Source organism: Mustela nivalis, assembly GCF_964662115.1.
Source record: "Mustela nivalis genome assembly, chromosome: 2".
In the NCBI taxonomy this organism is placed as follows: Eukaryota; Metazoa; Chordata; class Mammalia; order Carnivora; family Mustelidae; genus Mustela; species Mustela nivalis.
This window is the reverse complement of record NC_139021.1, coordinates 124,662,571-124,684,765: the sequence shown is the minus strand read 5'-3', so window position 1 is coordinate 124,684,765 and position 22,195 is coordinate 124,662,571. Positions and strand designations below refer to the sequence as shown.

The 22,195-nt window shown below is 41.6% G+C and overlaps 1 protein-coding gene across 1 annotated transcript in view; it reads right to left on the bottom strand.

Annotated features, from left to right (window-relative positions):
• ARID5B (AT-rich interaction domain 5B) overlaps positions 1-22,195 on the bottom strand; it is a 178,534-nt gene that overhangs the window by 90,943 nt on the left and 65,396 nt on the right. Inside the window, exon 4 of the mRNA XM_082720114.1 lies at positions 186-416. Coding sequence (XP_082576240.1) covers positions 186-416 — 231 coding nt within the window. The remainder of the gene's footprint in view (positions 1-185; positions 417-22,195) is intronic.

Here is a 22,195-nt window from a genome sequence, read left to right as displayed (position 1 = left end):
CCTTGACCCTAGCAAACAGAGGCCGCCCAGGAGGCAATGGTGCTTTATGCCATGGCAATTTGGGGGAGGGGAAGGGCTGGTGAAAATAAGCCTTGCTCCCCATCGCAGCTCTGCACAAGAACCCAAAACAAGGAAACGCACACACGTGCACAAGATTCATGTAGGAAAGCAAACAAAAGACTCACCAAACTCATCGCATATACTCTCATTTTCAATGAGAGTTGGGTGGTCGAAGGTGTCCCGACAGTACAGGATCTGAGGGTTCTTGCTGACCACGGCGATGCCCCCAAGGGCTAGCGCGAACTGGTCCGTTAGAATGGAAGATGGTTTATCCTGGATGCGCTTTAGCATCGATCGGTACCGACAGTACTGAGGGTAGCTGAGCACAATCACGTTCGTTTCCTCCTCGTCCTCCCCTAGACAAAAGAGAAAACACTTCTGTTACCTTCTTGCCTCCCACAGAGAACCGTCATGGCTGTGGCCTAATTGCGGTGGTCACTCTGTTTTGTCATGAAAATGTGTCTTCCGTGAGACCCTGACACCGGTTCTTTCTCCCAGTCTGGGAGCGCCAGCATTCTCCCAGCCCCATCTCACCACCCTGGTGGTTCCACTAAAGGGACCTCTGGTGACCAGCAGGGAAGAGGAAGGGTGGAGGGAAGAAAGAGTCGGGGTGACCCTCAGAGACAGATGAAGCAAGGTTTGGGTCATCAGCAAGCAGCAGAACCAAAAAATTGTTTTTCCAAGGGTCTGATATATATATATTTCAAGCATTAAAGTCATCATCACAGGAAAAATTGGAATTTTGTTGAGCTGCTTTCTACATATTTCCAGTTGGCTCTTTCTTTAGACTGTATAATCTTTCAATGCTAGAAGGCCCTGGAAGGGTCATCTGGCCCCAGAGAGACGACCATAAGTTCAGATAGCGGCATCAACTAATCTGGTGGTGGTTAGGGCTGTCGACAAATATTTCTGGTTCATTACGTTCTCGTGGAAAGACCATGCATGCCCCCTGTCCCATGGTAGTCAAGTGGCCCTGTAACTTGTTGGGGCCAATAAAATAGGATAGAAGTGAGTGGCGACTTTAGGGGCCCGTGTCTGACTGACAACACTCTCCCTTTCTCTTTGTCCTGCACACCTATAATGATTCAAAGAGTGGCTGAGCTGCCACTCAGGGTCTTGGAGCAAGAATCACACGGAGCAGAGCCCCTTGTTGGTCGGAAATGGAAAAAGAACACAAGCACAAAAGAAACCTTCCTTGTTTTAAGTGACGGTGTGATCTGGGGGTTATTCGTTTTTGTAGCATGATCTAACCCGGACTGATTGATCCGTCTACTCCCCCTCCCCTCCCCCCTTCCCATGCTCCCTATCTTCTAATGTGCCTCAAACCCATCTGGTAACTTGGCACAACTCCGAGAACCATGCTGAGAGGACTCCCCGAGCGTCCTGTGACAGCTCCATCAGAACCAACTTAGCTCAGAACGTTTCAGCAACTTTCATGAAGCTCCCTTTTACAACGATCTTACCGCTTATCTACACCTCTCGATATTAAGCACTTATTTATAAAAACCAGATTCGGCCTGGAGGACCCCTTCCTTCCTCTTGAGCTTGAGGAATGGCAAAAGCTCCCCTCTGATAGCCTGCCACCTGGATCACGTCAAGCCGAGTCTCGGCTCCATGACCTAGTCTGCCATCACTCCCTATAACCACACCATCGGGGCGTTTGTGAGCAATTCCCAGATATGTCACTGGCTTATCCAAAGAGAAAACGCTCAATATTTTGAGTCCTTACCATGCTGCAGGGAATTGCACAAGACAGTTGTTAAGGATACCAACATTATCGTGGCCATCTGGTAACCAGTGGGAGACAAATGAGTAAGGACAGAACAAATGATGGAATATAACCAGTACCAGCGGAAGGTGTGCATGTGACCTTCTCAGATAGGAGGCCAATACCCAGATGTATCTCTAATTATGTTCACTTAGTTCCTCCGGCTGGAGGCTTCTCCGAGAATGGAGATGTTTCGCTGCTTTCAAGAGGACATCTTTTAACAGTTTACGTTTCTTAGACGCCTGCCTGGGCTGCGGGCAGCCACTTTGTCAGCTGGCGTATTTAATTACAAGGAAATATATTTATATTGAACGCAAGTCCCCAGATGAAGTTCAGTTTTTAAATGCTGATATATGTCCCAAGACATTTCGGGTTGAGATTTTTACAGCAGACCAAGACACGAGTTGACACTTCGGGTTCAAATCTGTGCTTTCTGGAGAGTTAAAGCACAAAAGGTTTGACTGGAAATATTCACCAAACGTCATTATTAGAGTATCTCAGTCCTATTCAAAGAAGCAGCCCCTGAATGTGTCAATGGTATTATTATCCTCTATTTGTCCAAGACATCGTGGATGAGGGGGAGGGGCATAACCACGAACCCCCAGGACCCGTATTGGCAGCTCAGCACCTAAGACCATCTCCTGTGCACATCTGCACACAGCTCCCAGAAGTCTATCTTGCTTGTGCTACTGGCTTTCTGTACTGGGGGGAGCGCTGCGCTAGTATCTCCAAGTTCTTGAAATGAGATGGGGAAGTCCTGCTTTTCAGGTTGAATGACAGCAAAAGAATGGAGGCGTTAGAGTTTGTTTTCTAGCAGGTGTCCCCTGGATTCTTGGGAGCTTTTCACTTTCTTCTCATCCCCTCATTCTCTTCCCGTTTTTCTCCGACCATTTTTCATGATAATACCATCTCTAACTTCTTAGTTCTCTGTTCTAGATGCAGTCAGCTCCCTGGCCTCTTTGGTGCTTAGAAATGATGTGGGTTTTTTGTTTGTTGTTCGGTGGGTTTTTGCTTTTGTTTTCTCTTCACCTCCCCCTAGCCTGAAACGCTTATCCTTCTCTCTTCATGCCGTTCCCAAAACACAGGCCAAGCCAGGAATCCACTTTTAGTTGGAAGAAAAACCAGCAAGTTCGCTCTAGTCCGTGTCCTGGAAATGTGTCCTATGATGGAGACAGTATCGCTCAGAGCAATCCCAGGCCTGCACGCCCTGGGATCACAGAGGGCAACTGGGAAAAGGCAGACTCGAGGGGCTCATCTACAACCACTAACTCAGAATCTCTAAAGTTGGGGCCCAGGAATTTACATTTTTAATAAGCTTCTAGGTAACTCATGTACATTAACCTTTGAAACTACTACCTCTGAGTCAGAGTTTAGCTTCTTGCACAGACTTATAGTAATTTATTGAGTTTGGGTTTTGCTGTCTCTCTCTCTGTCTGTCTGTATGTGTGTGTGTGTGTGCTCGCGTACACACACACACAAAGATCTTCCTCCACTTTTGATGGTCTTATGTCCCGACCACCTCCTTGACAGTTGAAAATACCCTCAGTTGCAAATTCATTGAATACATCTAACCTACCAAACACTGTAGCTTAGCCTAGCCCACCTTAGATGTACTCAGAACACTTCTGTTGGGCAAAACCATCGAACACAAAGCCTATTTTATAATAAAGTACTGAATATCTCGTGTGATTTATTGACTTCTGTCCTGAAAGTGAAAAGCAGGATGGTCGCATGGGCTCAGGACGGTTGTGTGTTGCACGTTCATCCCCGTGAGTGCATGGCCACCTGGGAGCTGCGGCTGGTCGCGGATGCCCAGCACCACAATGTGATCGAGCCACACAAATCGGCAGGCTGGGAAAAGATCCAAATTCACAACTCAACGTACACTTCCTACTGAACACGTATCACTTTTACACCATTGTAAAGTCGAAAATTGTTACATTGAAACATCACAAGTTGGGGTTCCTGAGTATATATATACTTATAACCTGTTTTCAGGTTTATGCTTCTAGCCAAAGCACCCCCCCCACCCCGTACGCAGAACAGAATCTAGGACCAAATTCTCTTCTCCTTGTCACTCTCCCAGGATTGCTGCAGGTAGCACAGAAGACAGCAAATTAAAAAAGACTCCATAACCAAAAATAAGAGGGACAGATGGACTGTTGGTTTAGAAATACTACCATAATTTCCGGTACTGATAGGAAAACAAAAAATTTACACACGTCTTTCACAAAACACAGCTCTTTTGCTCTTCACAACAACCCTATTTGTAGGATTACTGCTCGTGAATATCCCCCAGTTCGGAGGTGAGATAACAGGTTCATACACCCAACTGACTAATCCGGGCTCTCGAGAAAGCAGAAAGTGACGGATGTGAGACTGTCACCCAGTCTTTTAAATGCAAGTTTGATGAGCTTTTCCTTATGACAAAAGTGTCATAAATATGAATAACAACAGTATTATGATCATTAAGGTAATACTTTGATTTCTCTTCCTACATGGGTGTGGTTGAAAGAAAATCTGTTTATTTGACATTATTATTAGAGACTTAATTAAGGTACAGTACTGGGGATGAGGGTGACGGCCTTTGGTCACGGAAAATACGAAACTTCTCTGTCATCACAAACTGCACAATTCAGCCAGTTATAGGTCAGAATTCCACTCCGGTTAAGTTAGCTTGTTGTGATTTTGGAAAACTGCAATTCACACGGCCATGATTTAACAGTAGGGACACATCTTTTATGCACAGTGGTCCCCTCCTTACCAGAGGTTTTGCTTTCTGCCGTCTGTGGTCAACAGCAGCCTGGAAGCAGACAACTCTCCTCCGGACACATCATCAGAAGGTCAGTAGTAGCCTAACATTATATCACAGCGCCTATGTCAGTCGTCCCACTTCCTCTCACCACTCAGGCATTTTATCATCTCACATCACAGGAAGAAGGGTGAGTACAGTACAATAAGGTATTTTGAGAGAGACTACTTTAGTGTCCAGTTTTACTGTTAGTTATTGTTATTAATCTCTTGCTGTGTCTAACTGATAAACATTTTCTTAGGTTGTATGACTAGGAAAAAAACAGGATAGATAGAGTTTGATGTGATTTGTAGTATCAGGCAACCGCTGGGAGTCTCAGCATGTACCCCCCATGGATGGGGGGTATTACGTATATCTCCTTCCTACTGTCTACCCACATAATAGGAAATGAAGCCAACTTTAGGTTGTGCAAGCCCAGAACCCCTGTGCCTCCTGAACCTCTCCCATACTAAGAGGCTAGAAGCCCAGTTGAGACCTGGTTTAATGTGGCAATGTTTAATAATACCAAAACAAAAATTATGATAATTTTGTTTCTTATGAAAGGAACCCTCCATTTGGACCAGAATTTTGGCATTGTTTAGACAGAGGCAAATTTCCAACCTTACAATTAGACATGCCCAGAGGAATTGCCTTTAATATTTACAGGAGGGGAAAAAAAAGGAAAAAAAAAAAAAAAAAAGAAAGAAACTCCCCAAAAAGCAGACAAAGCCCATGAGACTCTCAGGACTGCTAAGAAAATTAACAAACCATTCTAGGTGAGAGTAAAGAGAAGATCCAGAGTAAAGGTGAGATCTGGAAGAACCAACAATTCATCTAGGGTAAAGTTTCTCTGAGGTGTCTTCAGAGAAACTTTACCCTAGATGCAGTTAACTAGTGCTTAGTTAACTGGAGAAATATTTTTTTCCTCAAGACAAAGCATGGTCACCTTCACATGAAAAGTATGTATAACAGAGAATAAAATTATGAGTTTGGAAGAGCTTTCCAGATCTAAAATTCTATGATCCTATAACTTTCCCCTAAGCCTTTGCATTAAATTAACTTCTTCCTCATACAGCTACAAAACTATTAAATTGTTCAACAGCTGTCATATTTTATTTTGCCCTAGTACACTAAGAAACAAATAAAGCCAAACATCCTTTCAAGAATTCTTATTTAAATTCCTTAGCTACTTCTTTCCTCCTTATGCATTTCATGTACGTATAAACAAACATGCGTATGCAGCTACCCATGAAAGAGAAGCTGCCAATAAATGCTGCATAGGACATTTTCCCCTTTCCAGTTCATAATAGGTCTAGCAGATAAATCTAAGAATGAATAAAGAATGAATAAATTGCACATTTGTTTAGCAAAAGACAAACAAAGTGTTCCTGGAACAAAGATTTTCTTTCAACCACACCCACATAGGAAAAGAAATCAAAGAATTACCCCAAGGAATCTTACTCTAACACACTTGAGTCAGTGGTAGTTGGTTGGGTTATGTAGGCACTACTTGATTTCTGTCCACAGAAAATGATCAGCAATAAATTGTTGGTCCCAAAGACTGAAATTTTCAACCATATTATGATATTCTATTAAAATGTCATCCTATTTCTCAATTCTCCCCTCCACCAATAAAAAAAAAAAAAATGCCTATTTTTAAATGAAATATTCAAAGGGAATAAGAGACCCAAAATTACTAAACCTCATTTCAACTTCAATGAGAAGAATTTTGCCTATTAAAAGTTAATACCTAAAGTACACTGCTTGTAATGCTCAACCAAAATTACTCTAATCCTGTGCTTATATCATAATTACACGTTTTGTTAACCTCTCTCAATGTCAATTTTTCACTTATTTATATATTTTCAAAGTCCAAAACAGAATTCCACAGAGAAACTGTAATTATAACATGAGACTCCACCCAAGCTTTTCAAACAGTAACTGTATACCATTGCTTTAATCCTCAGAGTTGGGCTGGGAATGGGGAAGGGGTGGGAGGGGGGAGAGGGAAAGAGCAGGCTTTCATTCTGAATAGCACGTTGCTCAAGTTGTCTTTATACAAAGAGAGATGCATGAAATAGCAAACACAATGAATTAATGGAGCATTGACTTTCAAATATCCATAATGCTATTTTTTTTTTAAACAGATAATGGTGGCCAAACGCACAGGAGACGGAAAACATAAATTCTGGAGGAGGAATCTGCTTTTATCTTTTACACAACATTTAGAAATGTAACTTTCTTTTTCATTCTGGGGGGGAGGTGGGGAGAAGGGAAGGCTGGTTTCGGAAACATCACACTATTATGCTTACTGAAAACCACTATAATCTACTTCTAAAATCAGTAAGCTTTAAAAAAAAAAAATCTTAAAAAAAAATCTTTGCACCAGGATTTTATAGAGCCTGGTGGAAAAAGTATGCATGTTCCTTCCTGCACCTAATTACCTCAACTGAAAAATCTGCCAAGTATTTTGCCCTTTAGTTCTCTTAATCGTATTAGGGCAAATGCATTTGGATGCCAGTAGAAACAAACATTTAAAGATTTTCACTTAAAAGATTCCAAATATGTATGAAGGCTACGCTTGAGACACAAAGTCCCCAGTCCTTCAAAGACAACATAGCGTGTTCTTTTTTTTCCGCAAGCAAATATGAATTTGCTCATGTTATAAAACTTGATGTCTAGTTTTGAGACAATTTAAGTAAAATAATGTCAATACGAGAGGCTCTTACAATGATTTATGCTTCTTTCTGTTACTTTATTACATTAGGCATTCCTTTCTCAAAGCTTTATACTTTTCAACTTGCTCCTAGCAACCAACCAACGGCGAAGCATCAACTTTATGTACCTGGCACCAGTCCAATTCTTACTGCTATTGACAATTATACTGAAGTTTCCATTTAATTGCTGCTCTGTTGTGACACTGAATATTTGTCATAATTAGGCATTTCCTATTTTCTGTCCATTCATTTTTGATTATTACCAAAAAGGAACATTTTTTTTTAAATTTCAGAAAACCTAGGCATGAAAATTCTACAGATAAGAGCAGCTACAGCTGTTACTATCATTACCAACATTGTAACATGCAGCAAAAACAAAAAACAAAAAGAAAAAGAAAAAAAAATAGAGAGAGAGAGAGAGAATATAATTTCTCGGAAGGTAATTTTCCTTTCAGTCTAAGTGCTCTTATTCATCTTACAGTTACTCAATGATTTCCTGTTCTAATTACAGAACATTATACAGAAAGACATTTGTAAAAGCAAAATGCAGCAGTGCATATGACTACATAGCTTGGATTGGTTGAAAGTATTTAAAATTCCAAAGTTGTACATCAACTTTATCAATTCCTGAATGCAAGTCCGAGTCTGTGTGTAACACGTCCCGCCATATTTCTACATCTCTCCTAAGGCAGTAAGCTTAGTACCCGAAGTAAGTACACATCAAAGGGGAAAATACATTTGCAGTTAAACTGATGTTGAAGAGTTGGGGTGGGGGAAGATGGGTTGTTGGTGGTTGTTGTTTTTCTCCCCCCCTCATCAAAGCTGTTCAACTGGAAGCATGCCAAGACAAGGAGTGGAAAGTATTAATAATAAAAATAAATTAAATGCCTGATTAAAAGGGAGAGAGCACAAGATTCCATCCGGAATAGAAATGAAAATGCCACAAACTATTTCATAAAAACAGACTGTGACGTAAATTACACATCAGGATTGCACTGTTGTGGTTATTTTGAGAAATGGTTTGTACTGTCAGTCAGCTGCTGCTGCCCTACCCTTGCTGATTTTGTAATTCTCTACCCAGTAAGCAAGTGGGGCAGCCCTGAGATTGCTAAGACAGAAAACAGACCTAGCCATAGAGAGCTGGCAATAAAAAGATAATGTACTTTTAACATAACAGAACAAGAAGATTGGCTTTATTAACTAAAAAAAACGACTTTAAATGGTCCCCAGCTTGCCATTTGTTCTGATAAATGGAAAGACAGCTCTTCCCAGGAAAGTCCACAGAAACATCACTGGAGAACTTATAAAAAAGAAAATGTGGGAAAATATCTCCGTGCATGGTTGTAAACAAAGAATATTTCAAATGCAAAACCTGGGGCTTTTAACTCGCTGTTTCCCAAAGCCGGCCACTTTAAATACATGGACACACACACACAAAAATACATGTTAGAACGTTCATATTGGCTTTTACCCTGACTGTTGCTTCCTCACTCCGAAAAGAAAACAATGCCAGGCTGAACTAAAACCAAACACTGTTATAGCTCTGAGTTACAAACGAACCCACTGGAAGCCAGCCAGTTCCACCTCCAAGGTTCTCCCAAGTGGTCACTGAATTCTAAGCCACATTCAGGAGCCATTCTGGATTTCCTTCTGAGAATTCTGCATCTTATTTCCATACGGCTCACGTCAGCTGGAGGCGAGTGTCACATGTGACGGTGGTTATGCAGTGTCTCTCCTCTTGAGACCACGTGGCCAGATTCTCAAGTGGGGAAAGTGGTGACCACATTTGGAGTGGGATTCTAAGGGGTCCGACCCACCTAACTCGCCTCCCCTTCACACACTGTTAGGCTACAGTTAGTCATTCTCTTTCAGCATAAATGAATTTCAGTATCTAAAGAAGAATATATAAAGGACCCATGAGAACCCCAGGGAACCGGGGCTTAGACAAAATTTTCCCTACTCTAAAAATTGTGCCAAACGTTTTCTCAGAGATGAACATACATATTTATTTATTTACTAGTGGTCCAGTAAGACTGTTATATTGGATTTGAACTTCATTAAATTCAACCTTTTCTAGGCTGATGAGGAACTACAACTGAGATTCAGTCAGCCCTGTGGTGACCATGACAAAGTTGCTGGAAGAGAAGGAAACCTGACCTCATTAGTCCAACTGGTTTTAAAAAGTGTAATAACTTCTGCCATCTTTCCGCTCATAAATCTATACGAATTTTCATTTTCAAGTTGTATCTTACACTTGCCATCACTGCAAGAACCGTAATCCCACTATGCAGCAGCTGTATAAACCCTTTACATTTAAGAGACCCTCCTGAGCTCCCACAACTCATGAATAAACCTCATTAAGGTGTGATACGGGATAGATCAATAGCAAAATAATTAACTTCCACACATCAGTCTCTCAGCGTGTAAGATCCAAATGTGTGCCTTAGCAAAATGACCAATCGCTATTTGCTATGACTTTCATGGACAAGTAGTCAACACAGATCGGGCTAAACCTCGTAAATTCCAACAGGGTTTATAGGGAAACAACAACAACAAAAATACACAAGTGTGTGGAGAACTAAACATCAAATAGTGTAGGACAGACTAATATTGATTACTTAATGCCTAGCATTTTGAAGATATTTTATACATATATCAAATGTATCTTATACACATTTTATACATACACATATGTGTGTGTGTGTGTGTGTGTATAAAATGGATGGTATGTCTAATTTCATTAAAACTCTGTAGCCCTTAAAAATAGCAAAATCAAATAACTGTTAGGGCATGCAAAGATTGTTACATTGAGTGAGAAAAAATTAAGGTATGAAATAATATATTCAAACCTATATCTTTTGTTTAATAGCGTTACTGAGCTATAAGTCACACATCAGACAATTTATTTGTTTGAGGTGTACGAGCTTTTAGTATATTCATGGACTTGTACATCCATCACTACAATCAAATTTAGAATACTTTCATTCTCCCAAAAAGAAAATTCTGAACCCTCTTACTCCCACATCTCCCTGCCCCTCAGCAGTCCTAGGAACTGCTTAGCCTATTTTATGTCTCTATCTATTTGCTTATTCTGAACATTAAATATAAACAGTATCATACAGTATGTGGTTCTTTGTCACTGGCTTCTTTTGCTTGGCATGCTGTTTTCAAGGTTCATATATATCGTCAAGTGTATCAGTATTTCATTTACTTTTATTGTTGAATAATGTTCCATTGTACCGATATGCCACATTTTATTTACCAGTTCCATCAGGTGATGAGATATTATTGTTATTCATTCTTTTTGGCTAAGAAAAATACTGCTATGAACATTTATTTAAAGGTTTTCATATGGACATAGGTTTTTATTTCTCTTGTGTATATACTCAGAAAGGGAATTGCTGGGTCATATAATAATTCTGTATTTACCTGTTGAGGAATTGCTGGATTGGTTTTCCAGAGGCTGTGCCATTTTACGTTCTCTCCAGCAGTGTATGAGGGTTCTGGCATCTCTACATCCTCTCCATCATTTGCTATTATTTGTCTTTTGATAGCCATGCTAGAGGATGTGAAGTGGCATCTCATGTTGTTTTGTTTAATGTTTCAAAAGCATTCTTAGTAGATGAATGCCTCTAGGTTTGAGATTATATGTGATTATTTTCTCCTTTGTTTGCCTGCATTTTAACTGTGTGATTTTTAAAAGATGGGAACATCTGGCAAAGGTATATGAAATTTCAAGGGATCTCAAATAGTCAAAACAATACTGGAAAAGAACAAAGCTGGAGGACTCACACATCCCAATTTAAAAACATATTACAAAGCCATAGTAACCAAAACAGTGTGGCACCAGCATAAGGATAAAATGTGATTGAACAGGAAAAAGAATCCAGAAGTAAACTTTCAAACGTATGGTCAACTTATTTTTGACAAGGGAGCCAAGACCATTCAATGGGGAGGGGACAGTCTTTCCAACAAATGATGTGAGGGAAAACTAGATATTCACAGGAAAAGAATGAACTGGCCTTTACAGCCCACTACATACAAACATGAACTCAAAATGGATCAAAGACTCACATTTAAGAGCCAAAGCTATAAACATAGCAGGAAACTGTTATGACTTTGGATTTCACAAAAACACAGGCAAGAAGAATTAAAAAATAGATAAACTGGATATCATCAAAATAAAAAAAATTTTGTGCATCAAAGGGCGCTGTCAAAAAAGTAAAGAGACAACCCAAAGAATGGGAGAAAGTGTTTCTAAATTATATGTCCAGAATATATAAAGAGCCCCTACACAACAGCAAAAAGACAAACAATCCAGTTAAAAAATGGGCAAAGGTCTTGAACAGATATTTCTTCAAGGAAGTTACACAAAGGATACATGAAAAAGTGCTCGACCTTATTAATCATCAGGGAAATGCAAATCAAAACTACAATGCGATAACCACTTCACACACACCAGGGTGGCTATTATTTAAAAAACAAATAAAGGCAAAAAACTCCAAGTGTTGGTGAGGATGTGGAGAAGTTAAAACCCTCATTCTTTGCTAATGAGAATATAAAATGGTACAGCTGTGGGGCAAAGCAGTCTGGAAGTTCCTTAAATGTTACATAGAGAATTACTGTATGACCCAATAATTCCACTTTTAGGTATATACCCAAAAGAATTGAAAACAAGGACTCAAACTGATACTTGCACATCAATGTTGATAGCAGTATTATTCATAAGAGTCAGAAAGGGGAAACAGCCCAACCATCCACCAATAGATGAACAGCTTGACAAAAGGTGGAATATACAAACGAAGGACTCTCGTTCAGCCATAAAAAGGCACGAAGTTCTGACACATGCTACAGAATGAAAACATTATGAGAGGTGAAATAAGCCAGACACCAAGGGACCAATATTGTATGATTCTACTCCTATGCGGCTTCTAGAATAGGCCAGTTCTTGCAGACGGAGTCGACTAGAGGTTGCCAGGGGCTGCTTGTGGAAGGAGGGGACAGGGAATGGGGAGTTGTTGCTTAATGGGTGCAGAGCTTCTGTTTGGGGTGATGGGAAAGTTCGGGAAACAGTGGTGACGTTTACGCAACATCACAGGAATATTTAACACTACCATACATTAAAAAATAATTAAATGTTCAATGCGATGCATATTTTATACAATATAAAAGGAAATGTCTCACAGGAGTTGTTGTCTGTTTGAAGGCGCTCTTAGTTGTTCTTGGGAGGAGGACAGGCGTCTGTCCAACCAACAACTAGAATACAGACTCCTGGAGGGCACAGAAGTGGTGCCCTCATTTCTTATGGCGGGCCCAGACCCCCGCACGTGCGCTCGCAAGTGTAGCTGCCTGCAGTCAAGCCCCTGACCTTCCGTCCACGAGTGACAGCAGCTGTGTCCTGGGTTCCCCCAAGGCTCTGGACCAGGAGTACTTCCTAAAGGCTGAAGGAAACTGGAGAAAGTTGTCCAGCAACCAGCACTGCTGTCAGGAACTGCTAGGCCTTTTCAGATGAAGGGTCATGAATGAAGGCAGACGTTTCATTTTGGGAACTATTTTTTTTTTTTTTTTTGAATGATCTCATCACTTGAGGAGTGTGTGTGGACCACCCTCAAAGTGCTGGACCCACCTCCACATGACCGCACTGACTTCCGGGAGCTCACCTCCTGAGGTGACGAAAGTGGTAGGTAGAGATTGCATTGTTTTCTGTCTTACTATCGCAGGGCTTTGGATGCAGCTTAATGAGGAAAAGAGGGCAACGGCCTTTTTGGTAACAGTGGCTCATCTTTTTTTTTTTTTTTTTTTAAAGATTTTATTTATTTATCTGACAGAGAGGGATCACAAGTAGGCAGAGAGGCAGGCAGAGAGAGAGAGAAGGAAGCAGGTTCTCCGCCGAGCAGAGAGCCCGATGCGGGACTTGATCCCAGGACCCCGAGATCATGACCTGAGCTGAAGGCAGAGGCTTAACCCACTGAGCCACCCAGGTGCCCCAACAGTGGCTCATCTTAAATCAGTGGTCTTCAAAGTGGTAAACCCCACCCAGAGGGTAGACGAGAACTTTCCTAGGCAAGTAGGAGCCTAGGTAGGTAGTAACCTACCTACACAGAAATGGGACAGATCCTCAACATCTCCATCATTCCCTCTTCTGTCCATGTGCCCAGGGATGAGACCGTATTCACTATGGCCAGTCTCCTTCTTTAATGTCTCCCCACTGGTCTTAGGCCCACTAAAGAGATAGTCAAAATACTGGTTCTGAAGAAGCCTTCTCTATTGCTGTATCTAGACACTTTAAACCAGACGCTTCTATTCTTTCCCTTCGTCCACATATTTCTGTTAATGAAGCTTGGCAGTAGAAATGCAGTACTTTGGCCTGTGTTAGGGCGCTCTGAATTCAGAAAAGCCAGAGCAATAAAGGTTAATGATGCTGATCCCTTTAAATCTAGGTGGAATGCTCTGAAGGTCTACCAGATTTTTTTGAAGTAAATTAGATAAAACCTAAGGATAAACATTTCATATGATTTATTAAGAACTGTTATACTTTAATAAATACAGATTTTAAAACTTAAGGTTTTTATCAAATCATATATGTTCATTTTAATTACAGCCAATTACCATTGATATCATGTTTAATATTTTCTACCTCCTATTAACAAAAAACTCAAACTGATGATGAGAAAATTCAGATGTCCACTGAAAACCAGGTAAAGGTCTACATACAGTGTTTGGGAAATCTAAAGCCAAGTATGTAGATAAAATCTAAAAAGTAAGAAGAAAATGTGAAATAACTTTAATAACCTATCTTTTTTTGGCTTTAATTTTTTACTATTAAAAGCAAATTCAATGACTATTTTGCCCCTCTCAGTTTTATTGAACTATTACTGACATTTACCATTGTATTAATTTAAGGGACGCAACACAATGATGTATGTGTTTACCAAGAAAAGATTTTGTCTTATTTTATAGGACAAGTGTATGTGTTTCTCTAGGGTATATATATATATATATATATATATTTTTTTAAGATTTTATTTGTTTATTTGACAGAGATCACAAGTAGGCAGAGAGGCAGGCAGAAAGAGAGGAGGAAGCAGGCTCCCTGCTGAGCAGAGAGCCCGATGTGGGGCTCGATCCCAGGACCCTGGGATCATGACCTGAGCTGAAGACAGAGGCTTAACCCACTGAGCCACCCAGGCGCCCCTCTAGGGTATATTCTTAAAAAAAAAACAAACAAGCAAACAAACAAACAAAAAAAAACGATTTTATCTAACCCAGTATACTCACAATATTATTTCAATACATAGGCAATATAAAGAATTACTAGAGTGATAGTTCACATTATTTTTTTTCCATATTGAGTTTCTGAACTCTGGTATACATTTAACATGTATGGTCTCTCTTTATTTGGACAGGCTACGCTTCGAAGGCTTCAAAGCCACTTGTGGCTGGTGGTTATCATACTGGATGGCACAGTGGTAGAGAATCCACCAGAAAAGAAACTGTGATAGATAGTCCGGGCCTGAAGAGGCAGCCGGCACAGTTGGGGCTATTCTAAGTATTTGCCACAGTCCCCATGATGACTTTCAGTCCTGAACTCTCAGACCCATGATCCCAAGAGGTTCAGAAACACAACCCTGGAGAGAAGGCCTCCGGCGGCTGTTACTTCATGGTTCTAATAACCAAACTCCCAAGCAAGGCCAAATGGTAGCAAGCGGCCCTGTGTCATTATCTTAGCAGAGATACTTGCTTGCCACTTCCGGTTTTCTGGTGAAGGATTAAAAATAAATAAATAAATAAGGTAAAATTAAAAAACAGAAAGCTTCAACTATAAAACCTGGTACGAGCCCTCTCTCTGAGTTATACCTATTTTGCTGCTCTAACTACAAGTTCACCTGGTGCCATTTCCACAAACCATCTGCTCTATTTTTTTTATCTCAATGCCAGGAGAACATCAGTTGTTCAGAATGGGTATTTTTTTCTTTTCCTTTTTTCTAGTGTGTGCAATATGAAAATTAGTTTAACATCTGAAGGAAAGAGATACTTATAAAATGTACTGGAAACTGAAACCACTATTCAATCTCACGCCACTGCAGTCATATAAAAACTCTGGCACCTTCTAATGTGCTCTCACAGTGCACGGTGGAAAACTGTCATTGAAAGCTGATGATATGGATAGGCTCTGTCTTAACTTCCTTTTGTACAGTCTTAGTAGTGAGTAAGCTGATGTAAGACAGGAGGAGGAGGAATCTGGTTTATGCACATTTCCCATAATATATATCATCTGCTGAAAATCATTTCCACTGTAAAATTCCGGCTTTCCTCAATCTCTAAGATCCACACCTACTTCCCTTTTCTCATAAAAGACGCAGTAAACAAATCGTAGGTGACTAATGCATTAATTCCAGTTATAATTCCGTGGTTTCATATCACGAGTTAACCAGTGCTACAGATCCCCATTTTAGATTTTTTTTTTCAAAAAGAGATTTTATTTATTTACTTATTTATTTATTTGAGAGAGAGAGAGAGGACAAGCAAGGGGAGTGAGAGGGACACGCAGACTCTGTGCTGAGCCCAGGGCCCGACAGAGGGAGGGCTTACTCTTACGACCCTGAGTTTAGGACCTACGTTGAAATCAAGTCCGACATTTAACCGACTGAGCCACCCAGGTGCCCCTATTCTAGATATCTCTGTGAGATGGTTTATGTTAAGCAAGGGTTGGGCAAGTATGGGCCAGATCTGGCCCAAAGCCTGTTTTATAAAGTTTTATTGCAACACAGCCATGCTCCTGCATGGACAATGTGTGTGGCTGTTTTCCCGAGACAGCAGCTGAGTTGCAAAGTTAGGGAGCTGTGTTGTGACAGAGACTTCATGGACAGTAAATCTGATCTATTTAGTGCCTATCTCTGCTGATTCCTATTCTGGAGAACAGATTATTGCTTCCAGAAATCTGTTATTTTAGATCATTAAAATCAGTTTAAGTCCAAGGTGCAGTTACTCTGTCATACTTTACTGGGTGTATTTGTTCATGCTAGGTCCCCCTTTCTCTAAAGGGCAGGAGCAGGGTCTCTAGCACATCGGAATCCCTAACAAGTGAAGCACATGGAGCACATGGTCAGTTTTCAACAGATGTTAATTTCAATTAATGTTCAATTAATATTTCAAATTAATGTTTTCTGATTATTCACTATTTGGTGTCCTCTACTCCTTGTCTAGCCTCTCTATCTTGCTGTATGACCCCTAAGGGTTGCATTCCTGGGGTTCCTTACACTCTGGCTTTTTCTTAATTCAGCACATGGAAGACACCCACAGGAAAGCAGATGGTGGAAAGAGAGAAGTTGGGGTATTTCTTCCTTGCTTTCTGCCTGTAGCCTTCACCAGGTAGCAGTATTTCCACCCTTGTTTCTTGCTGTTACCTGACTCCGGGTGCCTCAACCCCCCTTCTTGTTTCTTTATCCTAACCACACCTCTGCAAGGCTTCCCTTTGTTCATATTTCTCCAGTTGAGCCCTTGGAGTGGAAATCTGGTTCTGCCCCAACCTTGACCGATACTCCTCCAGGCTTCTCGTTTGGCAAGTAGTAACTCAGTAGGATGTCCCCATACTCTGAGTTTCAATGAAAACCAAGAGAGGACATTTGTTCTGTGGGCCAGCCATATCAGAACGGCTGAGGGGCTTGTTTAAATAAAGATCCCTGGGCCACCCTGCCAACATGCAAAAGGAAAGTATCTGGGCTCGGGTCTCTGGATGGGTGCTTTGTAACAAGTATCCCAGGTGTTCAAGCACCTATTGAAACAGATGGTGAGATGCGGGTTTGGGGACAGGATGAAAATAAGAACCAGAAACCCAGTCTGAAACACTATAGAGTGTTTGAAAAATCCTCAAGTCAGATGTACAGATAAGGGGAGTACGGGAGGGGTGGATTAAGCAGAAAAGGGTCAGCGCTGGGGCACCTGGTGGCTCAGTGGGTTAAAGCCTCTGCCTTCAGTTCAAGTCATGATCCCAGGGTCCTGGAATCGAGCCCCACATCGGGCTCTCTGCTCGGCAGGGATCCTGCTTCCTCCTCTCTCTCTGCCTGCCTTTCTTCCTACTTGTGATCTCTGTCAAATAAATAAATAAAATCTTTAAAAAAAAGAAAAAAAGAAAAAAAAGAGTCAGCGCTTTCTACCAGAGGACCAGAGGGGGCACTGTGGCTGAAAACGGGAATTACTCTTTTCTCTTGGTAACACAATTTAGCTCTTTAAAGTAGGCTACACATTTAAAAATCACATAGTCCGTAATATTGACGTCCGTAGTCTATCCACCGTCAGTACCAGTACAGTGGCGAACATGAAGATCAATTGCTTTGAGAGTCTGGGAAGCAGGAGCCCTGTAGTTCAATCATCTGTAGGACTCAACAAGGTAGCATGTATGAAAGAGCAGCAGGGCGTGAGGTTTGCCAGCTCCTAACCGTGGGATCTGGGGAGTGACAACTTCACAGCATCAGGATCCTAATCTCTAAAATGGACATAAAACACAGTGCCTTCCTGAGAGCACACATGAGTTCAACGATGAAAATACTGAGGCTAGTGTAGGGCACAGTACACGCTCGATAGATGTTCACGATTAAGACGGCTTTGTAAGTGGTTTCCCAAAGTACTTCACACAACACGAGTTCCTGGGAGAGAAGGGAGCACACGGCCAAGTGTTATGTGGGAAAGGGTACCATAGTATGGAAAACACTTGAGTTTAACAAAAGTGGCACAGACAGGCTTCTTGAAGCCTTTGACGCGCAAAGGGGCATTTCAGTCTGCAAGAGGCAATATGCTGCCATTCCTGAATTTATTTTACCACAGAATCCTCTCTCACTTCTCTCCCTTCTTTCCTCCATCTTTTTTTTTTGGTCATACATGGCTCACCTGAAGAGGTTAGTGTTTTCTGATTGCATTTTGGGGACTACTCCCCCAAATGTTGATTACAGGAACCCCCAGCTCCCTGAAACCCCCCTTCTTGCATACATCCCCTGCTTAACACTGTAAACTTACAAGTAGATCATCATGCATAGTCTAATCACTCATCTGGGTAACATTTCAGAATTTATAAAGCGCCCTCACGCATTTGGATTCACTCGATGTTCCCAGAACCCCCTTTGAAATCTATTAGAAATATCCCTATTTTATACAAGAGGATGTAGAAAGCTCAATAAAGTGAATGACCGACTCAGGGTTACCCAGCTAATGATAGGGACAGGTCCTCTGGCACGAAATATCGTGCTGTCCCCACTATACCCCAGCTACCTTTGGTGTGGCCCCAAACCTCTGAGAGGGGCTCTGGCAGATTTATGAGAACCTGAGAGACTCCCTGGGCCTCTTCAGTGGGCCGGTGGCCTTGAAAATCCTCGTGATTTTATGAACTAAAGAGAAGCAAACTTCTCGTTTCAGGTTGTGCTATTAAAGTATCCCTTCCAGTCTCATGTTCAAAACAATCCCTAAAGTGAAACTTGATTTTGCCTTATTTGGAAGATAATCTCAGAAAGAGACTGCCATTGTATAAAACATCCTTCATCAGCATACTTCTCCACTGTTAACCCCTCAGGAAGCAAATTTTAGGCTCAGTGAAGCCAGTAGTTTTATTTCTCTGTAGTTCCTCCCTCCTTGGGGTCCCAGGACAAAGACTCACAAACCAGCCCAGCTTTATCACACGTACAGCTCACAGATCTATGCCCTCTGCATCATGAGAAAGGTGACACTTGATGTCAGAATTACTACCCATCCATTGACTGGTCAAACACTGAGTCCTGTGGATTAGGAAGTGGCAGGAGGACCAAAATCAAAGAGCTAGTGCCCCTCCTCTCAGGATGGGAAGCCTGGGAGGGGTGGTGGGCATGGGAACAAATAAATAAGTGATTGCACAAGAATCACAGCACAGGTGAGTCCCCAGCAGCCGCACAGTGTCAAGAAAGTCTTCAGGAAGGCAATGCTGGAGCTGAGTTTTGAAGGGTACACAGACACCCCCAAGGCGGATAAAAACACCATCCCTCTCTCTTCCCCTTCTGTGTGTCGATCATGAACACATCTCTTTCCTTCTCTATGGGAAGTTATTACTATTATTCCCATTTTCCAGATGAGGAGACTGACACATAAGAAAGATAAGCTGACTTGCCACAGTCACACTGCTAAGGAAGTTTGTGGAATGGAGCTGAGCCCAGAGCCCAGGGCTGTCTGCTGTGGGCATCTCAAAAGGAAAGAGGCACATCTTAAGTCCCTGGGGTTCTAACAGCTATGGACCGATGGAGATGACAAGATTAAAGGACCATGACTGGAGAGCAGGCTCGGCCCTCTAGCAGGTGGCAGAGAACCTAGGGAGCCCCGTTACAGGGTTCAGGTTAAACCCCGATGGCACCGGGAGTACCATTCCAGCATCACACTTCATTCATTCGAGCAAGAGAGGAAGATATGTTCGAGGAGAGCCAGATCTGAACCCTGGCTTTCATTTTCCGCCTTTCATCACAGGTGACTGAGTGAAACCCTCCATCTGCCCCCGCAGCCTAAGCAAGGTCCACTGTCCCCGGCTCACGGGAGACAGTATTCCACATCCCCATCAAGTCTCTTTAAGGGAGAAAGAGGCCACAGTGGCCAGCATTCAAAGCCAAGATCCCAGGAAGGGTATCATATGTGTGACCAAGCAGATATTCAAGAATAATGCCTTCTGCTTTAGCTGTTAATTCAGAAAGTCGTTATTTAGTTTCTGTTCAGAAGTTTCTGAGCCAGAAGACACTGCTCATCAATGCATTTTCACTGGTGACCGTGACAGGCATCATGCCCCAGTTGCTCCCAGTCTTATGCTCCGGTGCAGAAGCCAGGAGATAAGACCCCAGGTGAAGCAGGGATGGTGGCTCCAAACAGAACTACAGTGCCCAAGGGACAAAGAATTAAAATGCAAAGAACCCCACAAACTCCACACTTTGGAGGTGGTTATGCCCCAGTCGCGGAAGTGATGGTTTTTATTTCATCATGTTCAAGCCTGAAATTTCTAAAGCACTGGTTGGTGAAATAATTTGAACAGAAAGGGGTTTAAAAAATACAATTTGGATTATGACCAGGTTCATGCACAAGAAAAGCAAATACATCACCTATGTCGCCTACAATTTAAAGGCTCCCTTTTCGTACCCGTCTTACAAATAACCCACCCCTTCAATGGGGCAAGCTCCGTGCATGGAAGCGGTCAAGATTTCTTTTAATAATGAAAGGTATTATTAATATAGTTTGTCTCAACTGAAATTCAAACGCAATTTGATTTTTTCCTCAGGTGGGATGTGGATGGAGAACATCTAGATAATAGGTGTTATCATTTACAAGGCCAAGACAGAACCAATACTTTGCAGCTAAATGTAATTCAAGAAGCACAATTTAATAGCTCCTTTTAGTGACTCTTTACAAGCAAGATGATTTCAAGTCTCTGAACACCAGCCAAGATGCCACCAAAGTCTACTTAAATACTAGCAAATATTACATGTTATAAAAATTCCATGTTTGTCTCCTTCTCTGACTTGAGAAAATCACCTCTCTCTGTCATCCTACCTTAAGACAAAGCCTTTGTGGCCCCTCAATTCTTAATGGAAGGAGGGAGGGAAGGACTTGGATGAGGAAGTAGTCTGCTCTTGCCTAAAATTAGCACTCATCTTCCACCAATGCTCTTTTTATTGGCTGTTAATCTTTCAGGTCCTTCAAGTCAAGTGGGACATCCTAAAGACCCTTTCCTTGCTCCAGTAACAAATCCCAAAGCTTAGAGGACTTCTAACAGCAGTTATTCTAAGGATTTAGTCTGAGGAACACATGAACGGCATCTTAAAGAAACTCCATCCGTGGTCTCATGCAGCCAAGAAAGATGCCCTGGGATCCATCAGATGCCTCCACCTTCCCCTTGCCTTCACATCAAGCAGATGATTGAAAGTCATCTCTGTTCTTTCTGTTTAGGGTGTCTATTTCTAGATTAAAAAGCCACATAATTTACCAGCTGGGGGGGTGCTTATTATTATAAGTTTGCTCATGCTTTGAAATCTGGAACTAGACTCTCATCCTCACCTACACAATAAGGAGAACCAAAACAGGGGGCTTCCAAGGCCGCCATTTTCTTGCTGGCTGAATCTCCTCTCAGCTCTCTCTAACAGAGCTGGGCTTCAGAGCTAGGACAATGTTCTTGTGCCCAGGATAGTGGGAGAGATTCTTCCAATAAAATTTCCAGCCATGGTATCTTGGGTTAAAATGCTCTTCGTAAGTGTCAGTGAGTTGCTCCTTCACAGGTAACCATGAGGAGACCAGATTTCTTCAGCCAGAAGAAATGAGAGAATTCTTTTATCTTTGCTCATGCATTCTTAAAAAAAAATTTTTTTTTTTAAATTTCAGAACTAATACATAAATATAGTCTTGTGGCAAAAGACAAAGTGCAGACTACCTTGACCTCACAATCCCTGGAACTTAAACGAAAACTTACACCTCCACTTCACTAGAACCTTCTTGAAAACCAGAGAACTGCTCTTCTCAGGACACGAAGGGGGCCTGGGAGAAAAAGGGAGAGGCCTGACCCAGCAATTCTGCTTAGGTCTGAAGTTTCCCACTCTTTCAAAAATCATAGTGAAATAATAGCCCTCTTAATTCTTCCAGAGTATAGCACAGACACACAAAAAATCCTGCTTATAGGACACACTGTGATGAGTCGGAGCACACAGCAAGAACGCTAGCCTGTGTGAACACAACCAGCTCAGCCCAACTCTGTAGCTGTGATACTGCTTCTTCCAAGCCTGGAGAAGTGAGAAGGATTACATTTTGTTCAAAGTATCTCATTACATTGATTTAAATAAGATTTCTAGACCTGTAAAAATTAAAAAAAAA